The sequence below is a fragment of the Giraffa tippelskirchi genome, chromosome 7 (assembly GCF_054371585.1).
Source record: "Giraffa tippelskirchi isolate mGirTip1 chromosome 7, T2T-mGirTip1v1.2.pri, whole genome shotgun sequence".
NCBI lineage: Eukaryota > Metazoa > Chordata > Mammalia > Artiodactyla > Giraffidae > Giraffa > Giraffa tippelskirchi.
In genome coordinates, this window is record NC_137281.1 from 108,514,003 (window position 1) to 108,540,092 (window position 26,090).

General features: G+C 38.5%; 1 protein-coding gene and 1 non-coding gene across 21 annotated transcripts in view; both read left to right on the forward strand.

Moving 5' to 3' along the window:
- Positions 1–26,090, forward strand: part of HERC1 (HECT and RLD domain containing E3 ubiquitin protein ligase family member 1) — a 208,431-nt gene that overhangs the window by 172,044 nt on the left and 10,297 nt on the right. For all 20 annotated transcript variants that reach the window (XM_081507446.1, XM_081507454.1, XM_081507461.1 and 17 more), the window contains 20 exons: positions 79–279; positions 1,624–1,754; positions 3,013–3,212; positions 3,618–3,723; positions 5,509–5,655; positions 6,002–6,103; positions 7,167–7,340; positions 8,579–8,872; positions 12,892–12,957; positions 13,128–13,253; positions 14,066–14,204; positions 15,485–15,666; positions 16,378–16,533; positions 17,465–17,587; positions 18,636–18,738; positions 20,303–20,472; positions 21,845–21,983; positions 23,904–24,073; positions 25,106–25,275; positions 25,545–25,710. In XM_081507446.1, coding sequence (XP_081363572.1) covers positions 79–279; positions 1,624–1,754; positions 3,013–3,212; positions 3,618–3,723; positions 5,509–5,655; positions 6,002–6,103; positions 7,167–7,340; positions 8,579–8,872; positions 12,892–12,957; positions 13,128–13,253; positions 14,066–14,204; positions 15,485–15,666; positions 16,378–16,533; positions 17,465–17,587; positions 18,636–18,738; positions 20,303–20,472; positions 21,845–21,983; positions 23,904–24,073; positions 25,106–25,275; positions 25,545–25,710 — 3,065 coding nt within the window. The remainder of the gene's footprint in view (positions 1–78; positions 280–1,623; positions 1,755–3,012; positions 3,213–3,617; positions 3,724–5,508; positions 5,656–6,001; positions 6,104–7,166; positions 7,341–8,578; positions 8,873–12,891; positions 12,958–13,127; positions 13,254–14,065; positions 14,205–15,484; positions 15,667–16,377; positions 16,534–17,464; positions 17,588–18,635; positions 18,739–20,302; positions 20,473–21,844; positions 21,984–23,903; positions 24,074–25,105; positions 25,276–25,544; positions 25,711–26,090) is intronic.
- Positions 934–1,006, forward strand: TRNAG-UCC (transfer RNA glycine (anticodon UCC)). Its single transcript has one exon. It is a non-coding gene; the product is annotated as a tRNA-Gly (tRNA).

Consider the following 26,090-nt stretch of genomic DNA (forward strand, 5'->3'; position numbering starts at 1 on the left):
GCATGTTAAATAGTACTTGTTTTTGTTATTGCTGTTAAGAATTAAGTGACAACTAGCTAACATTTTTTCCCTCTCTAGGAGGAAAAGGGTTAGTAGATATTCAGCCTCACTGGGTATCTGCTCTGGCTTGGCCAGAAGAGGGTCCATCTACAGCCTGGTCGGGAGAGTCTCCAGAATTGTTGTTGGTGGGACGGATGGATGGATCTCTAGGACTGATTGAAGTTGTTGATGTATCCACCATGCACCGTCGAGAACTGGAGCATTGCTATCGAAAGGATGGTAAATGATTAGACTTGTATCTGGTTGAGAAAGTGTTCCTCTGATCAAATAGATATACTCTTTTGGCACATGCTGAGTAAATATTACTTTTGGTTTTGTTTTCTAAATTGCCCAGTTGGTATTTCATTTCAGTTAGCTGCTAAGTTGAAAGATAGTTCTCTATCAACTCCTACCACACATTACTGCCAAAATAAGACCTAAATTACTATTTATCTTTTGTGTAAGTGTCTGAACACTTACAGTGCTCTTGAGGTCTCCCTAGAAAGTTGAGAATGTCCAAGAGGAAAAAAGATAATAACCATTGATAGAGATGAAATTGTTAACAAATGTGTGAAATTAAGGAAATGAGGAAGGAGGAGGAGGGGATGGATGTTCCTGATTTGAGAGTCATACTAGGAAGCCCTTCACTTATTTTCTCACTTTCTTCATTTTGGATGGCTCAGCATCATACTGAACAGTTCTGTTAGATGATTTGGGGGAGTAGGATATCTCAAACATCCTAGTCCCAGCTTCAGTGGTACTCTTTTAACAGAATAGAACAAGTTTTTTGGGTTTTTGTTTTTTGTTTTTTTGGGTTTTTTTTTTAGATTTTTAAAATAGATAACACCATCATATGGTTCAAAAATTTTAGTTTAAAAAGATGCAGTAGGAAATTCCCTGGCAGTCCAGTGGTTAGGACTCTGTACTTCCACTGCAGGGGACACAGGTTTGATCCCTGTTCAGGGAACTAAGATCCCATATGCCACATGGCATGGCAAAAAAAGAAATGAAGAGGTATACAATGCAAAGTCTTTCTCACATTTACTCAGCTCCCATGTCCCCATTGTACTCCCACAGAAACTGTTTGTTACTTCTTTTGTAGCCTTCTGGTGTTACATAAAATATGGATATAGATTGTTAGAATATAACATGTTTGATATATGCAAACACACGGAATAGGCAATATTAAGCAAAAGAAAGGATAGGTAATTTTTTTTCTAAGAGTTGGATTATTTCACTTGTTAGTTTCATGGTAGATTCTGGTCCAAAAGGAGAGAACCTAAAATGACTTAAAATCAGCAAGGGAATTCAATTTTTGTTTCTCTTTTTCAATAACCACTTGAAAAGAATGAAAGATTAAAAATGAGATACTCCTTGTCACTTACAAATAACACCTTTAAAGTGGGTTGCACGAAATCCCTGCTCTAAGCCTACATTTTGTCTAAATGCTTTAAAGAGATGTTTGTAAACTTACTTCCAGTAGTTGCAGTGGTATATATTTGTTGCAGAGTCTCTTTTAAAGTGAGACGATGACAAGTCTCTGATTTTCTTTTTTAAATTTTTATTTTGTTTTTATCATGTTAGTGTCTGTAACTTGCATTGCTTGGTTCAGTGAAGACAGACCATTTGCAGTGGGATATTTTGATGGAAAATTGTTATTGGGAACAAAAGAACCACTTGAGAAAGGAGGCATTGTTCTAATTGATGCACATAAGGTAAAGCATCTTTACCAAATGATTACTTTTTCTTATTTTATACTGTAGTATTGCTTGATACTAGTTTCTCAAAAAATGTTTTTACCTCAGTCACTTATGATTTAATATTCTGTTGTTATACGAAGTTTTTGGACCATGTATATAAATGGAGAAGTCTGTGTAAGAAAGCCATTGAGCTATATCTGAAACAGTGATATAGGATACCTTGGTCAGAGTACCTCCCAGTAATGCTAGAAATTCCATATATGAAGAATGATTCCATTACCTTAAACAGAAGTTACCAATTCAAAAGCTTATGGGGCCACTAGTTAAGTAACATAAATTCATGAAGATAGTGGTTGGAATGTGTGAAGGAGGGTAAAAAAGTTAGAAAAATAGAGCCTGTTATACAGAGTGAAGTAAGTCAGAAAGAGAAAAACAAATATTGTGTACTAGCACATATATATGGAATCTAGAAAGATGGTACTGATGAACCTATTTGCAGAGCAGTAGTGGAGACACGAGATATTGAGAACAGACTTATCAACACGGCTGGCGAGAGAGGAAGGAGAGGGCGGAATGTATGGAGAGAGTAACATGGAAACGTACATTACCATATGTAAAATAGATAGCCAAAGGGAATTTGCTAATATGATGCAGGAAACTCAAATGGAGCTCGGGAACAAACTAGAGGGGTGGGATGGCAAGGGAGATGGGAGGGGTGTTCAAGTGGGAGGGGACATGGGTAAACCTGTGGCCAATTCATGTTGATGTTTGGTAGAAACCAACACAATACTATAAAGCAATTATCCTTCAGTTAAAAATAAATTTTTTAAAAATCAGAAGAACCCAGTGAAGACAACCGTATAAACATAAAACATGTCCTAGATTCTCATAGTATTAGCTATTCTTGGTGTAAGAGATTCTTCTTTAAAAAAAAAAAAAGCCTCTTCTTTTTCATATTTTGATAATCAGTAGTCAATAAAAATAACTTTAAAAATGGTGATGAAAGATAACATATTCCTTCTGAATTAGAATTTCATAATTCATTCACCCAAGTAACATTTATTGGGCTTTGACTGCAGCAGATATATATAATGCAGACTATATTAAACGATGAGTTAGTTAGTGGTTGGAAATAATATAATAGTATCTATTTGCATAAAATGTCCATTTCAAAATAATTGAGTGATATAAGTATAGGTCATAAATTACTAAGTTTTAAAGTGTTTGTAAAGCAAGCATTACTATGATATTTTTCTCCCTCTACCATTTTAAGGATACTCTTATTAGTATGAAGTGGGACCCAACAGGTCATATTCTTATGACATGTGCCAAAGAAGAAAATGTGAAACTCTGGGGACCAATTTCAGGGTGCTGGCGCTGTCTATATTCACTCTGCCATCCATCTATTGTAAATGGCATTGCTTGGTGCAGCCTTCCAGGGAAAGGATCCAAGTTGCATTTACTGATGGCCACGTATGTTATAAATTTGTGTGTGTGTGTGTCTTAATCTTTATATTAGTGTAGGCTGTTACTTGCATTTTAAGTGTGGCTTCTCAATAATTTTAAACTGTTTATTACCAGTTATTATTCTTATAATGTATAGTTCCATAAGATCACCTTAGAGAAATAAAAGAACAGTTTTCCAGTGTAAAGCTTTGGCTATGCAATCCGAAGATATGCCATCTCCTTAACCCCATGTAATATTGGTAAAACATGGGTCCTACTTGTATTTCTTTTGAAATTATAGCATACCTGCCACAAATAAATTGTTTAAATATATTGTAGTAATTCTATCAGGTCTTAATTGATTGCTGTTTGAAAATATTTTTACTTCTACATATTGACATATTTTGGTTTTATGTGATCAAATTTTTCAAGTGGCTGTCAGAGTGGCTTAGTATGTGTTTGGCGTATTCCCCAAGATACCACACAGACCAGTGTGACTAGTTCAGAAGGATGGTGGGACCAGGAATCAAGTTGCCAGGTAAGTGTTCTGGTGTTTTTTCAAGATTTTATTTGGAACCTTAGGTAGTATATGTTATCAAATAGTCCTCCTACTTGGTATCTCAAACATCAAGAATAGTTAGGGAAATGTGAATAATTGTCATACTTTGTGTGCTTTTTGAATTAGCTTTACTTTTTTTTTTTGTAAGTCAGAGATACCATAATTACTTGTTAAGGTGAGATACTCAGTAAATATCAAGTGGTGATCATTTATGGTATATAATCGACACTACCAATAGGTGAGTCCCAAGTTAAAGATTTTTGGTACAGTGAAATAGGAACACCACAGGAGCACTCCTATTCAAAGTATCTCATACTGATACCAGAATTCCATCTATGGAACCGACCGTTCCTTTATGTTAAACAGAGGTTAAAAATTAAAGTAGACAGGAAATTTCCTGGTGGTCCAGTGGTTAGGACTTGGCACTTTCACTGCTGTAGCCCCAGGATCAATCCATGGTCAGGGAACTAAGATGCCAAAATGCATGACGTGGCCAAAAATGAAAATTACAGTAGGTGCTCACTGAGCAATCTAGATAACGTCAATTCACAAAGCTGGGAATTGGAAGATATGGAGAAGGTAAAACACTCCCTACCACACGCACAGATACACACACAGACACACACACACCCCTCCCAGGAGTGCATAAGCTTCATACATACATACACACACCCAGGGGTGCACAGCTTCATATAAAGGGCATAACTGCCACAAGCTGATTGCCACTCTCTAGAAATGAGATCCTGTTGTTACCAGATTGTCTAATTTTTTTGATAGAAACCAAAAATTCAGTGTTTTAAGTAAAATTTCCCGATATTAAACATTGGCATCTGACTTGAAAATTCCTTAAAACCCTGGATGGCCAGTTGAATTATATCCCTGAGTTGCCAGTTTGCAGCCTCTGTTGCTTTCTTTTTTGTTCATGATACAAATACTCCTAGAGGAAATACATTATGTCATTTTTGGGTAAATGAGTATATCTGGTATTATACTCTCTCATAACTAAAAGGAAAAGGGAGCTTGAAGACAGAAAGGGGTGAGGAGGGAGGAGTGGATAGCTCACTACTGGGAAGAAAATATCACAGGAGCAGAGGTAGGAGCACTTGAGATAAATCTGATTTGCCCTCTCTGCTAAAAAGTAGCCCTTTGGACAAGCCTTAGCTGTCTCATTGCTAAAACCTGCAGAGCAAACATGAGATTAAGTTGAGATTAAATACTATGTGACAGACAGAACCATAAGCCAACAGAAAAAAGAACCTGTTTTTATAGCACCAGCAAGTGCAATTCACAAATGTTAGAGGCAAAAAATGAAAATTACATAAAGCGAAATTTTAAAATTAAAACACTCATTAAAAAGTAGAAGTGGACTTCCCTGGTGGTCCAGTGGTTAAGACTCTGCACTTCCATTGCAGGGGGTGGGGCTTGATCCTTGGTCAGGGATATAAGATCTCACATGTTTCGTGGCAAAGCCCCCACCCCCCGCAAAAGGTAGAAGTTAGAATTTTTCCTATTTCTGAGGGATAATTGAAACAAATGTAGTTTGTTTGAAGAGTAGGGAACTAGATTAGAAGTACAACAAAAAAAAAGGTGAAATAACATCAGTGAAGGAGAACCAGGTTGGTATCTTATTATTTTGTCAGGCTAACCCTTATGAGAAGGTTGTCCTTCCCTGTTCTCAACTTAATACTGAAATATAAAATTTCCAAGAATGAATTATAAATTGTTTTAATTTCCATATTTGTTAAAAATAAAAATTAATTGCAGGATGGATATAGGAAATCAGTTGGAGCCAAGTGTGTTTATCAATTACGAGGACACATCACCCCTGTCCGGACCGTTGCCTTTAGTTCTGATGGGTTGGCCCTGGTGTCTGGTGGATTAGGTGGCCTTATGAACATTTGGTCTTTAAGGGTAAGAGTATAGATGTTATTTTCATCTTCAGAAATGTTTTTATATTAACTTACATACAATAAAAGTTAACGCAACCAATTCTAGGAATATTTTGTGTAATAATATCTTGAATATTGAAGAAACCCTTTTCAGAATTCTCTGCCCTGTAATTTTTCTTAGTGATGTAGTTTTAAAGTTCTTTAGAAAAGGCCTAGAAAATTGGATAGTAGCATGCAGTTGGACATTGCCAAATTTAGCTAAATGTAGGTTTTAGAATAAGTTTTTGTGAATGTGAAATATAAATTTAAAATGTAAATAATGGCTAACCAGTTAAGGAGTGTGTATTGATGAATACATCTCATTTTAGGATGGCTCTGTCTTGCAAACTGTTGTGATTGGCTCTGGAGCTATTCAGACCACAGTATGGATTCCAGATGTTGGGGTGGCTGCTTGCTCAAATAGATCAAAGGTAATTTTTTAATTAAATCAAATCGTAAGTTGTTAGCCTCTAAGGTATCTTTGAAATTGTAGTCCAAGGATCCCACTTTACAGAGGAGAAAACTGATATCCAAAGGGATTATTACTTGCCCAAGATAATGCAACTATCTAGTGGCAGAAGGAAAACTAGAATCTAGTACTCTTCTGTACTCTTTACTTTGGGGAAAATGCTTAATTATTGAATGACTTTCCACTGGAAATTATAAACAGAACTATTTACTTTCTGCCATGATTTTTGAGATAGGATTAAATTATCTTAAAATAATTTTCCCTGAAAAGAAGGACCACTTCATAAACCTTTAACTCAAGTATTCAAAATAGATCTTGGCTTTCAAATTTAATGTTCTAGTAAAAACTACTAGCCCTCTTCTGTAAAATAATTTTGTGATAACATTATCTCTTACAGTCCATGGGGTCGCAAAGAGTCGGACACAACTTTGCGACTTCACCTTCGCTTTATCTCTTACAATATTGCTTTTCATACCCCTAATGAGTAGTGCCAATATCCTGCTTTGGTTTACATTTTATGTGGTTAAGTAATACTAAAATAGAGCTGTAAACCTGCATGAACAGTCCTACTAGATGTAAAATATAGAATCGGACCATAGATAGTAGTGGCCTGCATAGAATAAACCATAGAGCCATAGGGCAGTGCTGCTTCTCCTGTAGATGGTGTGTCAGTCAGCACAGTACTGCTTCCTCTAGTATCCCTTTGATCATGTCAGACTGTTAAAATACACTGGATGCTTTTCCTGTAAGTCCTATGAAATAGCAAATAATGTCTCTTTAAGAAGAATCAGCTAATCCAAGGTAGTTCACAAATTTTATAGTTATTTCTTATTCACTTGTTTGTACCTTAGACAAAATTTAGGATGTTTTGAAGTTCCTAGGCATTAAAACTATAGCATAAAATGTCTAAAAGGCAAAAGTGTTTAATGCAGTTATTGGAAGGAATTTCTCATACATAAATGGTGGTGGAATTGTCTCTTTTTTATTTAAACAAATATCATGTGGCATGGTTACTTTTTCATCAGGATGTTTTGGTCGTGAATTGTACAGCAGAATGGACTGCTGCCAATCATGTTTTGGCAACCTGTAGGACAGCACTGAAACAACAAGGTATTCTGGGATTAAACATGGCTCCCTGCATGAGAGCATTTCTGGAGCGGCTGCCCATGATGCTTCAGGAGCAGTATGCATATGAAAAGGTAACTGATTACAGTCACTCTTGCAGATATACAGATGACTGGTGCTTTGGAATTTGAAGTATAGCTTTGAATTTATCCCTTAAGAGCATGAGATCTGAGTGAAATAAATGGGGCTATTTGGGCAGAAGCAAATGAAAAAAGTCATGCCTAAAATTGTTGTTTAGTAATCCTAAACCTGCTTTTACTTTATTTTACTGGGAGTAAAATTTTTTAATAACCCTCAGATTTATATAGTGCTTCTGTCATTCTTTTTCACATTTTTTTGTTCATTCAAAACCTCTTTAAACCCCTGTACTTCAGAGTATATCATCTTCCCTTTTCTGACCCAAATGTCTATTTTTGTGTGGCTTTGCTATCCCAAAGTTGAGAGGTGGAGTGGATATGGGCATCAGAGTGAATATCCTGTCCACTTATCAGGTGAATCTTTGTAGAAAGTTTAGTGGAAGAGCTAAGGTTGAACTAAATAAGTAGGGTCATTAAATACTAGAAGGGGAAATTATGGAGTTTGGACTTGGTGCCCAGGTCACGATCCCGTGTAACCTGTCTTCCAGCCCTCAGTAGTCACAGCATGCTGCTTTGAAGCAAAGTTCTTTGGGGTTTTTTCCTTTTTTTTTTGTTTGTTTGTTTGTTGCTGTGCTACATTGATCAGCTGTTACCATACCCAGTTAATTTCAGTGAGGTTTGCCCAGGTTTTCTTTTCTGAATCACTCAGTCACTCACAAAGTTGCTCTAGTACATCTAGGGAGGACGGTGGAAGAAGACTGTCTTTGGTGGCTACGAGGGTTCTTTTGGTAAAGGAGGAAATGTAAGAGGGTGCAGATCTTCATGGTTCAATTTTCTGCCCTTTTTTTGTTGTTGTGAACTAACAACAAAAAACTGTAAAACTGTCATGAAAATATGCTAAATGCAGTGTAGCGTCTTGGATTGAATCTTGGACCAGAAAAGAAACATTAATGGGAAGCACCATGAAGTTCTGTGGTTTAGTTATTATTGTAACCAATGTTAATTTCTTAGTTTTAATTAATGTACCATGATTATATAAGATGTTAACATCTTATACAGGAATTCTCTGCACTAATCTTTATAACTCTCTATGTGCCTAAAATTATTTCAAAGTAAAAAGCTTAAAAAAGAACCTGTAAAGTTAAAATATGACTACAGGCTTTCAGAATGCAATAGGCTAATTTATAATATTTGGCAGAGGCCCTTCAGTATCGTATCCCTGCCTTTTCTCTTAGCCTCATGTGGTTTGTGGAGATCAGCTTGTTCACAGCCCCTATATGCAGTGTCTGGCTTCCCTTGCTGTGGGACTTCATCTGGATCAGCTGCTATGTAATCCACCAGTGCCCCCACACCACCAGCACTGCTTCCCTGACCCTGCATTCTGGAATCCAAATGAGTGGGCCTGGTTAGAGTGTTTCTCCACCACCATAAAAGCTGCTGAAGCCCTGACCAATGGAGCACAGTTTCCAGAGTCTTTTACTGTTCCCGATCTAGAGCCTGTTCCAGAGGATGAACTTGTACTGCTAATGGTAAGTGTAGCATGAGCTACTACTGTATGTAACTGAGATTGTGTTATATGGATGTTTAACAAATAGTAGACCATCAGTAAGTATTTGCTGGCTTGAATAGAGCAAGAAGCACACCCTTAGATAAACTCAAAATATTTTGCTTTCAGATAGTCACATTCAGTCTGATAAAAGGTTTCTATGGTGACAGGAATTGATTATGAGAATTGTGGAGCTTTTATAAACTTGCTGGTTTTCCAAAACATCATCCCATATTTTCTCATTTTCTTGATCTTCGTTACCTTGTTGGTATACATACATGTTTGTAAATATATTTTAGCATCTTTTTCTGGCCATTTTTTTAGATTTATTCCACATATAGATTCTAAATTATTTGGCACTTCAAACATGTTTAATAGAATATGAAAAGGCATTTTAGTTGTTATTTCTTTGTGGTTGTATTTGAGAGTGTCTAGACACCGAACTATGATAGAGGTAAAATGCCTGGGTAGATAGTGCAGGCCAGCAGTTGATCTAACAACCCCCTTACCTAATTAAGATTTATAGAAACAAACATTTGAATATATAAATATATATACAATATAAAACAGACATATGAATTGAAGAAAATGAATTTGAGCAAACTCCGGGAGATGGTAAAGGACAGGGAAGCCTGGCATGCTGCAGTCCATGGGGTCGCAAAGAGTAGGACACAACTAAGTGACTAAACAAAAACAACAATCTAAATATAGATTATTTTAGTTAGGGAGTATTCTTCTGTGCTCAATTTCTCTCAGGTATGTCATATGTAGATGAGGAAACTGAAGCCTAGAAAGAAGTGACCTGCCCACAGCAGTTCGAGTTCACAGGGGTGATGGCTCCTGCAAATGACCTTGTACCAGTGGGTGCTCAGAAATAATTAGCTTTGAATCTCCAAAGTATTAGTGATAGTTGATAGTGAAAATGTTTATCAGTTCAGTGCAGTTCGGTCGCTCAGTTATGTCCGACTCTTTGCAACCCCATGAACTGCAGCATGCTAGGCCTCCCTGTCCATCACCAACTCCCGGAGTTTACTCAAACCCATGTCCATCGAGTCAGCAATGCCATCCAACCATCTCATCCTTTGTCGTCCCCTTCTTCTCCTGCCCTCAGTCTTTCCCATCATCAGGGTCTTTTCAAATGAGTCAGCTCTTCACATTAGGTGGCCAAAGTATTGGAGTTTCAGCTTCAACATCAGTCCTTCCATTGAACACCCAGGACTGATCTCCTTTAGGATGGACTGGTTGGATCTCCTTGCAGTCCAAGGGACTCTCAAGAGTCTTCTCCAACACCACAGTTCAAAGGCATCAATTCTTTGGCACTCAGCCTTCTTTATAGTCCAACTCTCACATCCATACATGACCACTGGAAAAACCATAGCCTTGACTAGACGAACCTTTGTTGGCAAAGTAATGTCTCTGCTTTTTAATATGCTGTCTAGGTTGGTCATAACTTTTCTTCCAAGGAGTAAACGTCTTTTTAATTTCATGGCTGCAGTCACCATCTGCAGTGATTTTGGAGCCCAGAAAAATAAAGTCAGCCACTGTTTCCCCATCTATTTTCCATGAAGTGATGGGACCAGATGCCATGATCTTAGTTTTCTGAATGTTGAGCTTTAAGACAACTTTTTCCCTCTCCTCTTCCACTTTCATCAAGAGGCTCTTTAGTTCTTCTTCACTTTCTGCCATAAGGGTGGTGTCTTCTGCATATCTGAGGTTATTGATACTTCTCCCAGCAATCTTGATTCCAGCTTGTGCTTCTTCCAGCCCAGCAGTTCTCGTGATGTACTCTGCATATAAGCTAAATAAGCAGGGTGACAACATACAGCCTTGACGTACTCCTTTTCCTATTTGGAACCAGTCTGTTGTTCCATGTCCAGTTCTAACTGTTGCTTCCTGACCTGCATACAGATTTCTCAAGAGGCAAGTCAGGTGATCTGGTATTCCCATCTCTTTCAGAATTTTCCACAGTTTATTGTGATCCACACAGTCAAAGGCTTTGGCATAGTCAATAAAGCAGAAATAGATGTTTTTCTGGAACTCTCTTGCTTTTTCTATGATCCAGCGGATGTTGGCCATTTGTTCTCTGGTTCCTCTGCCTTTTCTAAAACCAGCTTGAACATCTATCTGGAAGTTCACAGTTCACGTATTGCTGAAGCCTGGCTTGGAGAATTTTAAGCATTACTTTACTAGTGTGTGAGATGAGTACAATTGTGCAGTAGTTTGAGCATTCTTTGTCATTGCCTTTCTTTGGGATTGGAATGAAAACTGACCTTTTCCAGTCCTGTGGCCACTGCTGAGTTTTCCAAATTTGCTGGCATATTGAGTGCAGCACTTTCACAGCATCATCTTTCAGGATTTGAAATAGCTCAACTGGAATTCCATCACCTCCACTAGCTTTGTCGTAGTGATGCTTTCTAAGGCCCACTTGACTTCACATTCCAGGATGTCTGGCTCTAAGTGAGTGATCACACCATCGTGATTATCTGGGTCATGAAGATCTTTTTTGTACAGTTCTTCTGTGTATTCTTGCCACCTCCTCTTAATATCTTCTGCTTCTGTTAGGTCCATACCATTTCTGTCCTTTATCAAGCCCATCTTTGCATGAAATGTTCCCTTGGTATCTCTAATTTTCTTGAAGAGATCGTTAGTCTTTCCCATTCTATTGTTTTCCTCTGTTTCTTTGCACTGATCACTGAGGAAGGCTTTCTTATCTCTCCTTGCTATTCTTTAGAACTCTGCATTCAAATGGGTTTATCTTTCCTTTTCTCTTTTGCTTTTCACTTCTCTTCTTTTCACAGCTATTTGTAAGGCTTCCTCAGACAGCCATTTTGCTTTTTTGCATTTGTTTTTCTTGGGGATGGTCTTGCTCCCTGTCTCCTGTACAGTGTCACAAACCTCCATCCATAGTTCATCAGGCACTCTGTCTATCAGGTCTAGTCCCTGAAATCTATTTGTCACTTCCACTGTATAATCATAAGGGATTTGATTTAGGACATACCTGAATGATATAGTGGTTTTCCTCACTCTCTTCAATTTAAGTCTGAATTTGGCAATAAGGAGTTCATGATCTGAGCCACAGTCAGCTCCCGGTCTTGTTTTTGCTGACTGTATAGAGCTACTCCATCTTTGGCTGCAAAGAATATAATCAGTCTGATTTCAGTATTAGCCATCTGGTGATGTCCATGTGTACTCTTCTCTTGTGTTGTCGGAAGAGGGTGTTTGCTGTGACCAGTGTGTTCTCTTGGCAAAACTCTTATTAGCCTTTTCCTTGCTTCATTCTGTACTCCAAAGCCAAATTTTCCTGTTACTCCAGATGTTTCTTGACTTCCTACTTTTGCATTCCAGTCCCATATAATGAAAAGGACATATTTTTTGGGTGTTAGTTCTAAAAGATCTTGTCGGTCTTCATAGAACCTTTCAACTTCAGCTTCTTCAGCGTTACTGGTCGAGGCATAGACTTGGATTACCATGATATTGAATGGATTGCCTTGGAAACGAACAGAGATCATTCTGTCACTTTTGAGATTGCATCCAAGTACTGCATTTCAGACTCTTTTGTTGACTATCATGGCTACTCTATTTCTTCTAAGGGATTCCTGCCTACAGTAGTAGATGTAATGGTCATCTGAGTTAAATTCTCCCATTCCAGTCCATTTTAGGGAAATTATAACAATGTGTAAAAATCAAGTTTGGCATGATTGTAAAACTGCTCTTAATTTCTCATAGTATTACCAAATTCTCTTTTTTTTTTTTGGAATGAAGACTTAGTTGTTAGTTAAGAATGGATGAATCTTTTGCAAAAAGATTTTCTCAAAAAATGGCCTGGGAAAAAGGAGGGCTGTATTTTGGTCTTCTTCCTGCTTTTAACTGACCATGTGATCTTGGGCTTCTCCTTTTCTCTTAAAAAAATATTAATTTGATCATTTTTAAGACTTCTTAAGAAAAAAAAAAGATAAATATTGATTAAGCAAAGTTGATTCTGATGTTTGCCCTGTCTTGCAGGATAACAGTAAATGGATTAATGGCATGGATGAACAAATTATGTCTTGGGCAACTTCCAGACCTGAGGTCAGTAAGGAGGACAATAACTTTATGGTGATTCTTAGTAAATCTTCTGGTTCTAAATGCTAATGTGTTTATACCCTGGTGTCCTCCATAGAGGCTGGTACACACTTAGTACCCAGTAGATGTTTGAATGAATTAACGAATCAGATTTTGATTTGATTGTGGTTTTCTAGGACTGGCACCTGGGAGGTAAATGTGATGTCTACCTGTGGGGTGCGGGCAGGCATGGACAGCTGGCAGAAGCTGGAAGAAACGTAATGGTACCTGCAGCAGCTCCCTCATTTTCACAGGCCCAACAGGTAATTAACAGGGTAAAGAATTGGAGAACTGACAGTTCTGATTCCCTTGAGTTCAGTAGCTTACTGTGGGATAAAGTTTGTCCACTGCATAATCTATTGTGAAGAATCCAACAAAGTCATGATATATAGCTTCTAAATAAAAGTTTTATAGAGTTTTTATCAGACTTAAGTTTTGTTAATATTCCCAAATTTTTCTTGTTTTTAAGTATAATGAATTAACATCATGATGCTTTAAGCCTGCCCAGTACGTATTTATAGATGTTAAGATATCACTAATTATCGGTTCTCTCTTCGGGCTCGTAAGCTTACTAGGATCTTTAGCCAGATTTCATTGATACCCCTCCCCTCTTCTAATAATTGTGGTACTAAATCTCTAAACTCTTCTTAAGGCTCTTGCTTTCACTTCCGTTCTTCTCTACCTTGGAAAGCCCCAAGGTGCACTACTCTTTCTTGGAGATATCCCCTCCAGTTTCCGTTTCTTGCTGGCCTCTAGCCAGTCTTTACTATTTTCCCATCACTGTTACTTTTTTCTTCTTTTTATCTATTTTCTTCTTAAACTCGACACAATTGACTGAAAGCTCTGTAGATAACATGTTTCTAAACTATCTTAAATCATCAGATGAGCCTCATACATATTTTAGTTAAGTAAGCAGTTTTATAATAATCCAGGTCTTATAGGAATCCCATAGTTATGTCAACTCTTCTGCTTTAGTGATAAAGGTATCCTAGGTATACATGAAATCATTTAAAATGTTGCATGTTAAAGCTGTGTAACAGAAGATAATATATTTAATTTTGTGTTTTTATACTAGGTCATATGCGGTCAAAATTGTACCTTTGTCATCCAGGCCAATGGCACAGTGTTGGCTTGTGGGGAAGGAAGTTATGGCAGATTAGGACAAGGAAATTCAGATGACCTTCATGTGCTGACAGTCATTTCAGCCTTACAAGGTGAAATTATCCTCAGTTAAAAGCAGATCAGAAACTATGGCCTGTTTGTAGGAATGTTTGCTTATTACATTGCAACTCACTCAAACCTTTGCTAAATAAATTCATGTAGGGTTTTCACTTATATTCTTATTTAGGCATGTACAACCTTAACTTTCCATATTTTAAGCTGTATTATTTTACAAGTTGTCATAGCATTGCTAGAATTCAGTGATATAAATTGCTGTGTTAATATTCACTGACGATTGTAAACAAATTCTTTAAAATTGCAAAATTGTAATTTGATTACTATTACTAGCAGTAGTAGGGCTTCCCAGGTGGCTCAGTAGTAAAGAATCCACCTGCCAATGCAGGAGACACAGGAGACATGGGTCCCATCCCTGAGTCGGGAAGCTCCCCTGGAGAAGGGAATGGCTACCCACTCCAGTATTCTTACCTGGAAAATTCTATGGATAGAAGAGCCTGGCGGGTTACAATCCATGGGGTTGCAAAGAGTCGGATACGACTGAGCAACTGAGCACACACAGTAGCAGTAGTAATCAGGCATGTGCTTCATTAACATTAAACATCAATTTACGTAGAAATGTGCATATATACTGAAGTCCTTAAAAAGGCATGTCCATCAGCGTTCTCTGTGACTTGGAGAAAGAATATCTCTGGAAAAAGCACTGCAGGGGGCCTCTGGCTTGTTTCTTAAGTTAACTTTCACTGACTCTAAAGTCTATAGACAAAGCAAATTGAGTTTTTTAAGTAAAAGCATGTAACGTAAGTTCATAATGAATTTTTAAATAGCTCTACGTTCTCTTCCTTCAGATCTAAGTGTGAAGAGCACAACATTGGGGATGGGAGGGCTTGGTTCCTATTCAGTTCTGTTACATCCTGCCTCTGGTGCCTTGCATCAGCTACTAGACCTCTTTGTGACTCAGTTTCCCTACTTATACAAGTGGTGATGATAATATCTGCCTCATAGGCTCTGTGTAAAAATGGAAAATGAACGATCCATGTAAAGCACTTACAGGAGTGACTAGAACATAGTCCTTAATGACTGGAATTGCTCCTGTCACCCTTCTTCTGTTTCTTATCATCATCATCATTTTATGGTACTGCTCCCAAATTTCTCGGTTATGGCTACAATTTAGATTTAAAATTAAAGATATTCTTTTTTATTTCTGTAGTACTGTTGTTTTATTTTTTTGTTCTATGAGACTACTTTGTAGCAGCTTCAACTAAAGAGGGAACTTTTACCACCCAATGACTCTTGCTGCGTTTCTGCTCTGTTGCAGGCTTTGTGGTGACCCAGCTGGTGACTTCCTGTGGTTCTGATGGGCACTCAATGGCCCTGACCGAAAGTGGTGAGGTCTTTAGCTGGGGAGATGGTGATTATGGCAAACTCGGCCATGGGAACAGCGACAGGCAGCGGCGGCCCAGGCAGATCGAGGCCTTACAGGGAGAAGAAGTGGTGCAGGTTGGGCAGGATGTGGATAAGTTTATCTTTGATTGTAAACATACTGGGTGTAGTACTCAAGATTAGGTAATGAAAAACAGTAGTAGAAACATATTACCCCATCATAGAAGATCCAGTATTTTTGGTGGTTCATAGTCATTCTTGAGTGTCTCAGGAGTTTAAATGGGTTTTGGTCTTAGAATGGACTCTTTTTTTTCTGAACCAACTGGTTGACCTTAGCCAGGGTCCATCAGGTCTTTGTAAGAAGTGAGGTTTAACTCCTGTCCCACAGTTCTTGATCTACTGCTAAATGGAAAGCTTTGCTTTCAACCTGTCATTATTACTATAAAGGTTGAGTTTGTATACTTTTTTCTGGAAAATCAATTAGCGATCTAAAATAATATTGTCAGATTGCATAGTACCTTAGAGTTTACAAAAAATTTCCCCATTCATTAACTCATATAGTCTAGGTCATCTCTGTGCAGCTGAAGAGCAGCAACAGTTCTTCCAAGGTGTGCTGTTTATCTTGGTCTTTCTGAAGATGATGAGTAGATCAGACTTGGGGGAGCAGGAGGGCCACTTGGGTAGATAGGACATACTGGTCTTGAAGATCCTGAGTTGCCAGTGAAGTTTATTTTAAAGATTATTACTGTATTAAAAACCCAAATGACTGATTTCTTTCTTAGTATACCCTCTTATTAACATTTTTGTTTTTGTTGCTTCTGTTTGTAGATGTCTTGTGGCTTCAAACACTCAGCAGTGGTAACATCAGATGGCAAACTGTTTACCTTTGGGAATGGTGACTATGGTCGTCTGGGTCTGGGAAACACCTCTAACAAAAAACTTCCAGAGAGAGTGACTGCACTGGAGGGATATCAGATTGGACAGGCATGGAATAAGTCAATAATATGTTCTATCTGATCATAGTGTCTTGTTTCCTCTGTGTGCACTTAGATACTGTCCTTTCAGGAAGATTAGAATCACCAGTTATACTTAACCTGATGTACATTTTGTTTGGCTTAATTGGCAATTGGTTAACAAATGAAAGTCATAATTCAGGATGTGAATATTTCAAACTCCTCTTCATAATACAACTTTATATGAAACCTTTAAACAATATAGTAACTCCCGTTCAGTATCCTGGAGGTAGATGGCTGAATTGCAGCATATTGGTAGCTGCTGCTCTTAAGTAATAATTGTCCATGACCTGTACATGTTGAGACTCTCTCTTAGTGAAAAGAGATAAAATATTTTTATCTTCTACTATTTTTATCTTTTATTATTCCTTAGACTGTCTCTGGTGTGAATGAGTATTTTTTAATCATGTACTTTTTCCTGTCTTTAGTACTGTCTAATTCAGAGTTAGCCATAGATATTTGAAAGTTTTTTCTTTGAAGAAAAAAGAAAGTGAAAGTGGAGTCGCTCAGTCGTGTCCAACTCTTTGCTACCCCATGGACTGTAGCCTACCAGGCTCCTCCATCCATGGGATTTTCCAGGCAAGAGTACTGGAGTGGGTTGCCATTTCCTTCTCCAGGAGATCTACCCCACCCAGGGATCGAACCTGGGTCTCCCGCATTGTAGACAGACGCTTGACCATCTGAGCCACCAGGGAAGTCAAGAAGGTGGTCTTTTGTTTGCAAATGTTAAGAATATTTTCTTCATGACAAATTTTGGTTACCATGTGTAAAACCCTGAAACCAATAAAAATCTTTTGGAAACAGCCAGCTTTTTCACTGAAGTGAAGAAAAAGGGTCCCAGAAATATGTATGTGTTTTAGGTATTGTGATTTGCCTTACTGACCACCCTGTTCTTTCTCCAGGTGGCTTGTGGCTTAAACCACACGTTGGCGGTATCAGCAGATGGCTCCATGGTGTGGGCTTTTGGAGATGGGGACTATGGAAAACTAGGCTTAGGAAATTCCACTGCAAAATCTTCACCTCAGGTCAGTATTGTCTTTAATCTAGGGATGCAGACACCATGGTTTTCTTCTATATCAGTCCCTCTTTTTAGTTGGAAGTAATTTACTTCTAACATTTTTGGTAGTTCATAATGAAATATAGACGCTTCCTTTGCTTATTCTTAAATTTCCATCATTCTAGATCTTACTTTAAATAAGCCATTAATTACTAAACTGGATATAAAAATTCTGCAAGGACAGCATCTGTCTTTGTCATGGACTGAATAGTATAGGACTACCTCCCATATAGAGAAGAAATAAGTATAAATATATTCCCAGGATATCTTATGGAGGGAACCATGAACAATCTTTTGTAACTCTCTGCTGTGGCTGCCATTTCAGCTTGTTATTACCACTGAATTATACAGGTGTGTGCCTTTTTAAAAGTAATAGGAAAACCAAGTGCATAAACAATAATTTACAGTCTTTATTCACATTATAGAAGGTTTCTCGGCTCTTCAGAACTCTTATACAGTCCTTTTAATGTGGATTTTTCTAATATGTTTAACAAGCAGCATCATTTACAAGTGTTCAGTTTACATTCAACTCCAGATTTCACTATCATATGTAATCTGTGACATCTTGATAGCTAGACTGGTAAATATTCAGCAGTAGATACAAAAAGGAAGGAAGCCCTCTCTGAAGAACATATAAAGCAGTTACTGTTCCTCTGAAAGCAGAAGAAAATCCGACTGGGAACAGCCTGTGGCTTTACCTGGTCTTATAGTGTTCTTTAAACAGCTATAGGGTTCTCTTTGGTTTCTGTTGTGCAGAGCAGTGTTTCCACTTCACATGGGGTGCTGGGGAATTTTAGTCAAACATCCCCTACCCTCTACAGGACTCTCCCAAATTCAAGTAGTCTACAGAGCAGTATGAGAAAATAACATTTAGGAGTGTGGATTTGACTGGAAATAAGTGGGTGACTATTAATATTTTTCTGGAAGATAGTCCTTGAGTTTATACACACCAGTAGGTAAATTTGAGTGTTTTTCTTTTCTTTTTAAAGTATGTGCCTTACCCTTTTGTTTTGCAGAAAGTTGATGTCCTTTGTGGAATTGGAATTAAAAAGGTTGCTTGTGGAACTCAGTTTTCTGTTGCATTAACCAAAGATGGTCATGTGTATACCTTTGGTCAAGGTAAGGCATTTTCCAGGCATTAATTATATTGCTTATTTTGTGTACACATGTATTATAGAAACATATGTCCTCCGGCTATATAGAAAATGCTTAAATTGAGTCACTTCTCATTCTGGGTGATGAGTGACCCTCATTCATCAGCTATTCTTCTGCTCCTCTTTCATGATGTTTGCTGTTAGGACAAACTCTCCTCCTCATTGATCACCCCTCCTATCAGAGCCTTCCTTCTTGCTAGAAGAGTTCCTGCCAAAGCCTTCCCTTCCTCATCTCTGCTGCCTTTTTGCCTTGCTGCCACAAACACTGCCTTGACCACCAGAGCTCCTCTGGATCCTGCCTCACTTCCCAGCCCTTTCAGGGACTGGGGGGTTCAGGTCTTAGGAATTCACAGGCATTCAGGATTCAAATCTTAAGTAAATCCAAATCCAGGAATCCACAGTAGGATTCCCTGGAAACGTGTTCACTTTTGTAAGTGGAACTTCCTGGCAAGTTGTAGTGACTGAAGGGTGTGTGAGGCAGATGTGAGGAAGAGGAAGAAGTAAGCTGTGATTGAAGTCTCTAGTCCTGGCAGAATGTTGACACCACTGACAGGGCAAGGGGTTGGTTTTGGGGAAAGAGATAAGGAACTTAGTTTTAGTCATACTGAATTTGGGCCATGTACTCTAGGCTGTGTGTATGGAGAAGTCTGGCAAGTTACTGGGGATTTGGGTCTGAAACTCCAGAGAGATTGCTTATAGAGATGTTGGTTTGCCTAATGGATAATGGTGTAGTTAAAGCCATATAAATAGGCTCTAACAAACCCAGGGAGAGAACATAGACTAGAAAAGTAAGAGGATAAAACTCTGGAATGTGAGTAAAGGGCATGTAAGCAAGGAAGAGGACTCAGGAGAGTTGTCTTTGAAAGAAGTGGAGAGAGAGGTAGCCAGTGAGCCGGGACAGTGCAGTCTCAGGGGCGGGAGGAGCTGAGGCCACGGTATCAGAAGATAAAGTAGAGCTCCGTGGGCTACATCTGAAGAAGAGGCTGCTGCAGTAGGCAGTTAGGAGCTGTTCATGGCTTTTGAGAGAAATTTCAGTGCAGTGATGAGAATGGAAGTTAGGCTACAGAAAGTGGCCAAGCCAAACAGCATGTGAAACAACAGGAACTAGCCTGCACTTTGTAGAAGTTTGGCAGCAAAGATAAGGGGAGAAGTTGGCTGGAAATTTGAGAACAAAGAAAGGTTGCATGATGTGTTTTCTTAGGATGCAAGAACTTTTAGAGCCTTTGTGACTTATGTGCAAGTCCTCTCAAGTGTGAGGATGCTAGAGGTAGCTCTTGGTTTGAAGTAAGCTAATCATTTTAAATTTAATTTCATTTATTTTTATGAATAAGGAGATTGTGACATTTAACAAAGAAGTAGTTTTAAACTTTATCTACTCAGAATCCCGTATACCTTACCAGAAAACCAGTTTTTGCCCCAGTGAGATATATATGTCATTGCCATACCACCACAGACATTAAGTAACTCATTAGAAATTAGAAAAGGACTATGGTGTACCATCCATAAATGTCCTTTTGCTATTTTTTCAGATCGCTTGATAGGCTTGCCAGAAGGGCGTGCTCGCAATCACAATCGACCACAGCAAATCCCTGTCCTGGCTGGAGTGGTCATCGAAGATGTGGCTGTTGGAGCTGAACACACACTTGCTTTGGCATCAACTGGAGATGTGTATGCCTGGGGGAGCAATTCAGAGGGGCAGGTAAATATTTACTTCACTGCTGCTCTCTTATATCTAGAAATCTGACAAAATTGTTCGTTTGGCAAAGAGATAAGCTAGAAACTCAGAATATCTACACAAGGCCTCAAGCACATCACTGTACTCTACATCAGGTTATTTGGAGTCCAGTGTGCATATCTCTCTGTTGATTGTGGCCTAGTAAGTGTTATATCATGGTTTAAAGAGAAATCTGGCAATACAGAAAAGTAGTTAAGGGGATTAACTCAATATATTTGTGTGTACACACTGAGAAGTACCTGGCACATAGTAAAAGGCATTTTATAAGTACTTGCTACTATCATCATTAATCATCATCATTTTAACTACAGTAATAAGAGAGATTATGTACTAGAAGAATCAGTTGATCTGAAAAATGGAAAGAAAAAAACAACTATACTTTTATATTTTATGATATGACAGTGTACAAAGTATATTTGTGTTTGTTCAGGAGATCTTGTCACTCCCATTATTCAGAGCAATGAACCGAGCCTGTAAGAGATTGACAAAAGACTCAAGAGGTTGATGTGTTCAGCCTGTTCTGTATGTGGAGGAGGGACATACTTTGGTGGAGGAGGTCTGAGATGCCTGTTACTACAGTGGCTTTCAGCTCCACGTGCAGAACCACACCCCCTTCCTCTGTAAATCTGCTTTACTTATAGCTGCCTCTGGAGCCAGCAGCCCTCAAGTTCAGGGTCCAGTATTATTCATAGTAGCCTCATTTTGGCTCTGTCGTCTCCTCATCATTATATTAACAGGTGGGGAAGCTGGTCATCACTGTGGTTGCACATTGTCTTAATGAGAAGAGAGTTGATGTGGGGACACCTTTGGAAGGTCCCTGGTGGACCTTGACATTATCCTCCCTGATGATGTTGAGGTGCTCAGCCACCAAAACACTGGGTGTCCTAGTCAGGCCCTAAGAACAGAGATCTGGAGATGAGAATTTTATTCTGTGTGTATTTTTATAATTGTTTATTTACTGTTACACAGGCAATCTGTGTTAAAAATCAAGAAATCAGTGTGTTTTAAGTAAAAACTCTAGGGATCATTGTGTTATTATATATTTTTTTTAACTTTCAAGAATTTATTTCCTCTCTAGAGGTGGAGATGTTTTCAGTCATTGAGACTCCTCTGCTAGATTTGGAATGGCCTTGTTGCAGCTTAATTTTTAGGAGACAGTATGAGCTATGAGGATCATTCTGATAGAGAAAATCAAAATTAACTTCATTATTTTGATATTGTTGCTTGATACAGATAGTAATTTATGTCTGCTGCCATCCAAGACAAAATTTTATCATCTTGGCTTCCTGTCTTCCTCTTTTAATTGAATATCTGAGTATTTGTAATTTATTCCCAGCTTGGCTTAGGTCATACCAACCACGTTCGAGAACCAACCCTGGTAACAGTTCTACAAGGGAAAAATGTTCGGCAGATCTCAGCTGGCCGCTGCCACAGTGCTGCATGGACAGCGCCGCCTGTCCCGCCGAGAGCACCAGGTGAGGGAGGAAATAGCTGTGCTCCGGCAACCTCTTTCACCCCAGCTGCACTGTCTGCTTGCCAGCTTCACACTGCATCCAGGCACCGTTCTGAAGCCATCAGACCTTCCCCCACACAACCAAAGCACTCTTGGTGCTATAGCACTGCAGATACTTTCAAAGCAGGCAGTTCTCCTACAGACTTCATTACATAACAGTCCCTCTCTACTCCCCAAAAGAAGAAAACATATTACTTCGGCAAGCAAATTTATAATTTTAGAACAGCAATGAAGTATTTTTTAAATATAAAAGTGATGAATTATAGCTTTCCAAGGCATGTTGTTAGTAAAGATGAAAAGCCCCGAGACCACTTGTCAAATTCTCCACCCTAGTCAGTGGTTTGAATCATGATGTTGTCTATACACTGGCACAACAGAAAAAAAAAAAATTTGTTAACATTTTGCTCCAGTGATGGGATATTTCTATCTTTTGTGTGTTTTGGCTTTTAATTTATTATGAAACCTTACAGATCTACAAAAGATATAAAGAAAATTAAATGCATATCATTCCCCACAAGTGTAACCATTGCGTTAAGTATGATATTTATCATCCTATGCATTTTTTCATATTTGGGCTACCTCTTTCATAGACCATCAAGTCCTTTCTGGTACTAGAATGTCCCTGAAGTGATCTTGTGCTTGAGAGCTCTGTTTTCTCATCCCTTTTTGGGGCCCCCTATTTCTTAGCCACAAGTCCTTGGGGAGAACTCTCCATAGAGATTGTTTTCTCTTAGATACCCTGAGAGAGCAAGGTAGGCCTGCCAAGCAGATTCCAAACAAGAATGTTCTAACAGAATGAGCAGTGCTGCCAGGCCACTGACAATTTCAGGTTTTCAGGGGCTTCTTCAGCTTTCAGCAGGGTTTCCCTTCCACTTCAGGACAGAGACTAGACAGCATGGTGGCTGAAGGTTCAGACTCAGAAACCACATTGCCCAAGTTGAATCCTCCACTTAGGAGCTGAGTGACCCTGAGATTCTGTTTCCTTGTCTATAAAACGAGGATAATAATAGCACCTATTGTAAAGAACTGCAGGAGTAAATGAATCAATTCTAATGAAGCTCTTAGAACAGTGTCAGGCACATAGAAGTAGTCAGTAAATGTTTGTTTAGTCACTAAGTCATGTGACTCTGCGACCCCATGGATAGAGGGGGTCCATGTTAGCTTTAACTAATAGGAAAGTACCTCTGAGAACTGAGCTATACAGATGTTTATTTGCAGGAAACTCAGATAAATTGAGTATCTCATTCTTAGAGTTTTGTGCATTTCTATAGGAGGATACCCATGGATACAGTCCTTGTAGTCTTTGCTTCTACAGAGCTCTTATTCTTTAGTATAAAACCTCCATGAATCATGTATTCATATCTTTCATTCTGGCATGTTAACTTTCTGTCAGAGCCCTAGTAAATGTGGGAGGGGGTTCTGCTGAGTTGCCCATTTCCATTTTGCAGAACTTCCTTTCTGGTCCTGGTCCATATCTTGTGTTATTATGAAGATGGCAAGAATGAAATATTATTGAATATAAAATAATGAATTTGGGTTTTTTGTTTTGTTTTGGGTTTGTGTGTGTGTGTATGTAAAGAAACTAAGTCCATAGTTAAGTGAGAAAGTAAATTAAAGGAGAAAAAAGTAAGTTTCCATATGATAAATAAAAAAAGATGTTTTATAAACCAACACTAGTACATCAAGAATTTAAGATGAATTGATGGATAGAGGAATTGATAAATAAGTGATAAAGTGTATATTGCAAAATATTAATTATAAGTGGTGGGAATGGGTGTTCATTATACACTTACAACTTCTGTATGTGTTTGAAAATTTTCAAAACGCTAAAAATGAAAACAATGCATTTTCCTTTACAAGTGTGCATTTGTGTTGTGGGCAGGTGTGTCAGTGCCTCTGCAGCTGGGCCTGCCCGACACAGTGCCCCCCCAGTACGGGGCTCTGAGGGAGGTGAGCATTCACACTGCGAGGGCCAGGCTCCGGCTGCTTTACCATTTCTCTGACCTCATGTATTCGTCCTGGAGGCTGCTGAACCTCAGCCCCAACAACCAGGTAACGCGCTGGCTTAGGAAGCGGTGCCCATGCTGTGCTCACCAGGTCCCTGGGCCTTTTTTTCAGCCTTCAGATACTTCCTCCATGGCTGATGCTTTTACTCTTAGCACCCAGGAGATCTAGAAAAGGCAACAATTCTGTTCTCATTTTATTGCTGGATTAAGGATGATCCAGATACAGGTTATCGTGCGGTTGGACACAAAATGGTCTGTCTTCCTTCTGTGTTTTGGTTTGTTGAAAGTTCAGGGAATATGAATGGCTAAGCATGTATTTTCTATAAACTGTAGTATATGATTTTAAAACTTAAGCACACCAAAGTGTTAATACCTCAGTCAAAGGGGTTAAATAAGTGAGTGTGAGAAATTTTGGAGACTTCTTGCTGTCCTTAAAAATGAACATACCCTGTGGAGGGGTAGTGGGGAGATAAAGTAAATTTGGCTGGTTTGATTATCTTTATAGAACAGTCTAGTAATTCAGAAAGAAAGCAAGCTGGTTATGTTTGTTTGTTTAATGTGTAGGCATGTGTGCCAAAATGTATATTAGTATGTAAAACTATTAGTCAAAAATCCTTTGGGTAACCAGTCATGGGTGTTTGAGAGATTTGAGGAATCATTGTTAGAAATAGATAATCAACCTGGCAACAGAATATTGTGCAGCACTAACAGAATTTTAGCATCCTGTTTACAGTTAATGAGAAAAATGTTTATGGTATAAATTGAAGTGAGAAAAACAGAAAATTTGTAAAAATAGTAAAATCTTGAAAATGTGGAAAGGAAGGCAACTGGAAGGAAGTGGATGAAAGTGTTAATGGGGCCATCTCCATATGGTACTATTAGGGATGATTTTATTTGTATGTCCTTTTCTGTATTTTAAAAATCATAATCATACTTCATCGGAAAAATATTTTGAAAAAGTTGCTAATAAGGGCTAATACCCAGATTTATGCTTTTAAAGTGAATTTCTAAAAGTGACATGTTACTTCTTTTAAGCCTTGGATTGTACCATTTCTGCTAAGCTTACTTTCTGTTACAGAATAGTACGTCTCATTATAATGCTGGAACCTGGGGCATTGTGCAGGGACAGCTTCGGCCTTTGTTAGCCCCAAGAGTCTACACCCTTCCAATGGTGCGCTCTATAGGAAAAACCATGGTTCAAGGCAAAAACTATGGACCTCAAATTACTGTAAAGAGGATATCAACCAGGTTAGCACATTATGTGTATATGTTTCATTAACTGGCATTTTTTGAGATGGACTTATTACTAACTAATCTCTGTGAACCTTAGCTTCCTCATTTGTAAAGGAGAATAGTAGTAGTATTTTACGTCAGTACCCAGTGTAATTATAGTGAGCCTAGTACAGTGTTTGGCTGTTGTTAAGCTGGCCTGTTCCTTCACTGATGGGAAAATATCCTCAAGTGACATTTGTGGTGATTTGGGAGCATTATATTTTATTCTGTTTTCTCTTTTACAGAGGACGGAAGTGTAAGCCTATCTTTGTTCAAATAGCGAGACAAGTAGTTAAACTGAATGCCTCAGACCTCCGTCTGCCCTCCCGAGCCTGGAAGGTTAAGCTAGTTGGAGAAGGTGCTGATGATGCCGGAGGAGTGTTTGATGACACTATCACAGAGATGTGCCAGGTATATTCATGCAGCATCCCCTGCTGAGTTGTCCACTCAGATGGTGGATGTTTTATTATTTCCAGTGATGACTGTGGTATGTTTTTATAAATCTAAGCCAGAATTCATTTGTGATACTTACATAAAGCCATGCTATTAGTAATGTAGATGTGAATTATTGCAAGGGTTTGTGATATGCTTCATGAAGATACCTTTCTGAGTTAGTGCCAGTGCTTGGCCATCTACCAATGACTCACCATCTGTTGTGCTGTATAACAGACCGAGGAAACAGCAATGACACATATGTACACTTCTGTAACAGACAAATCCAGGACCACTCATGTGCTCCCATTTATTTTGGTGCTTTTAGAACAAAGAATTGCCAGGCTCCAAGGAAATTA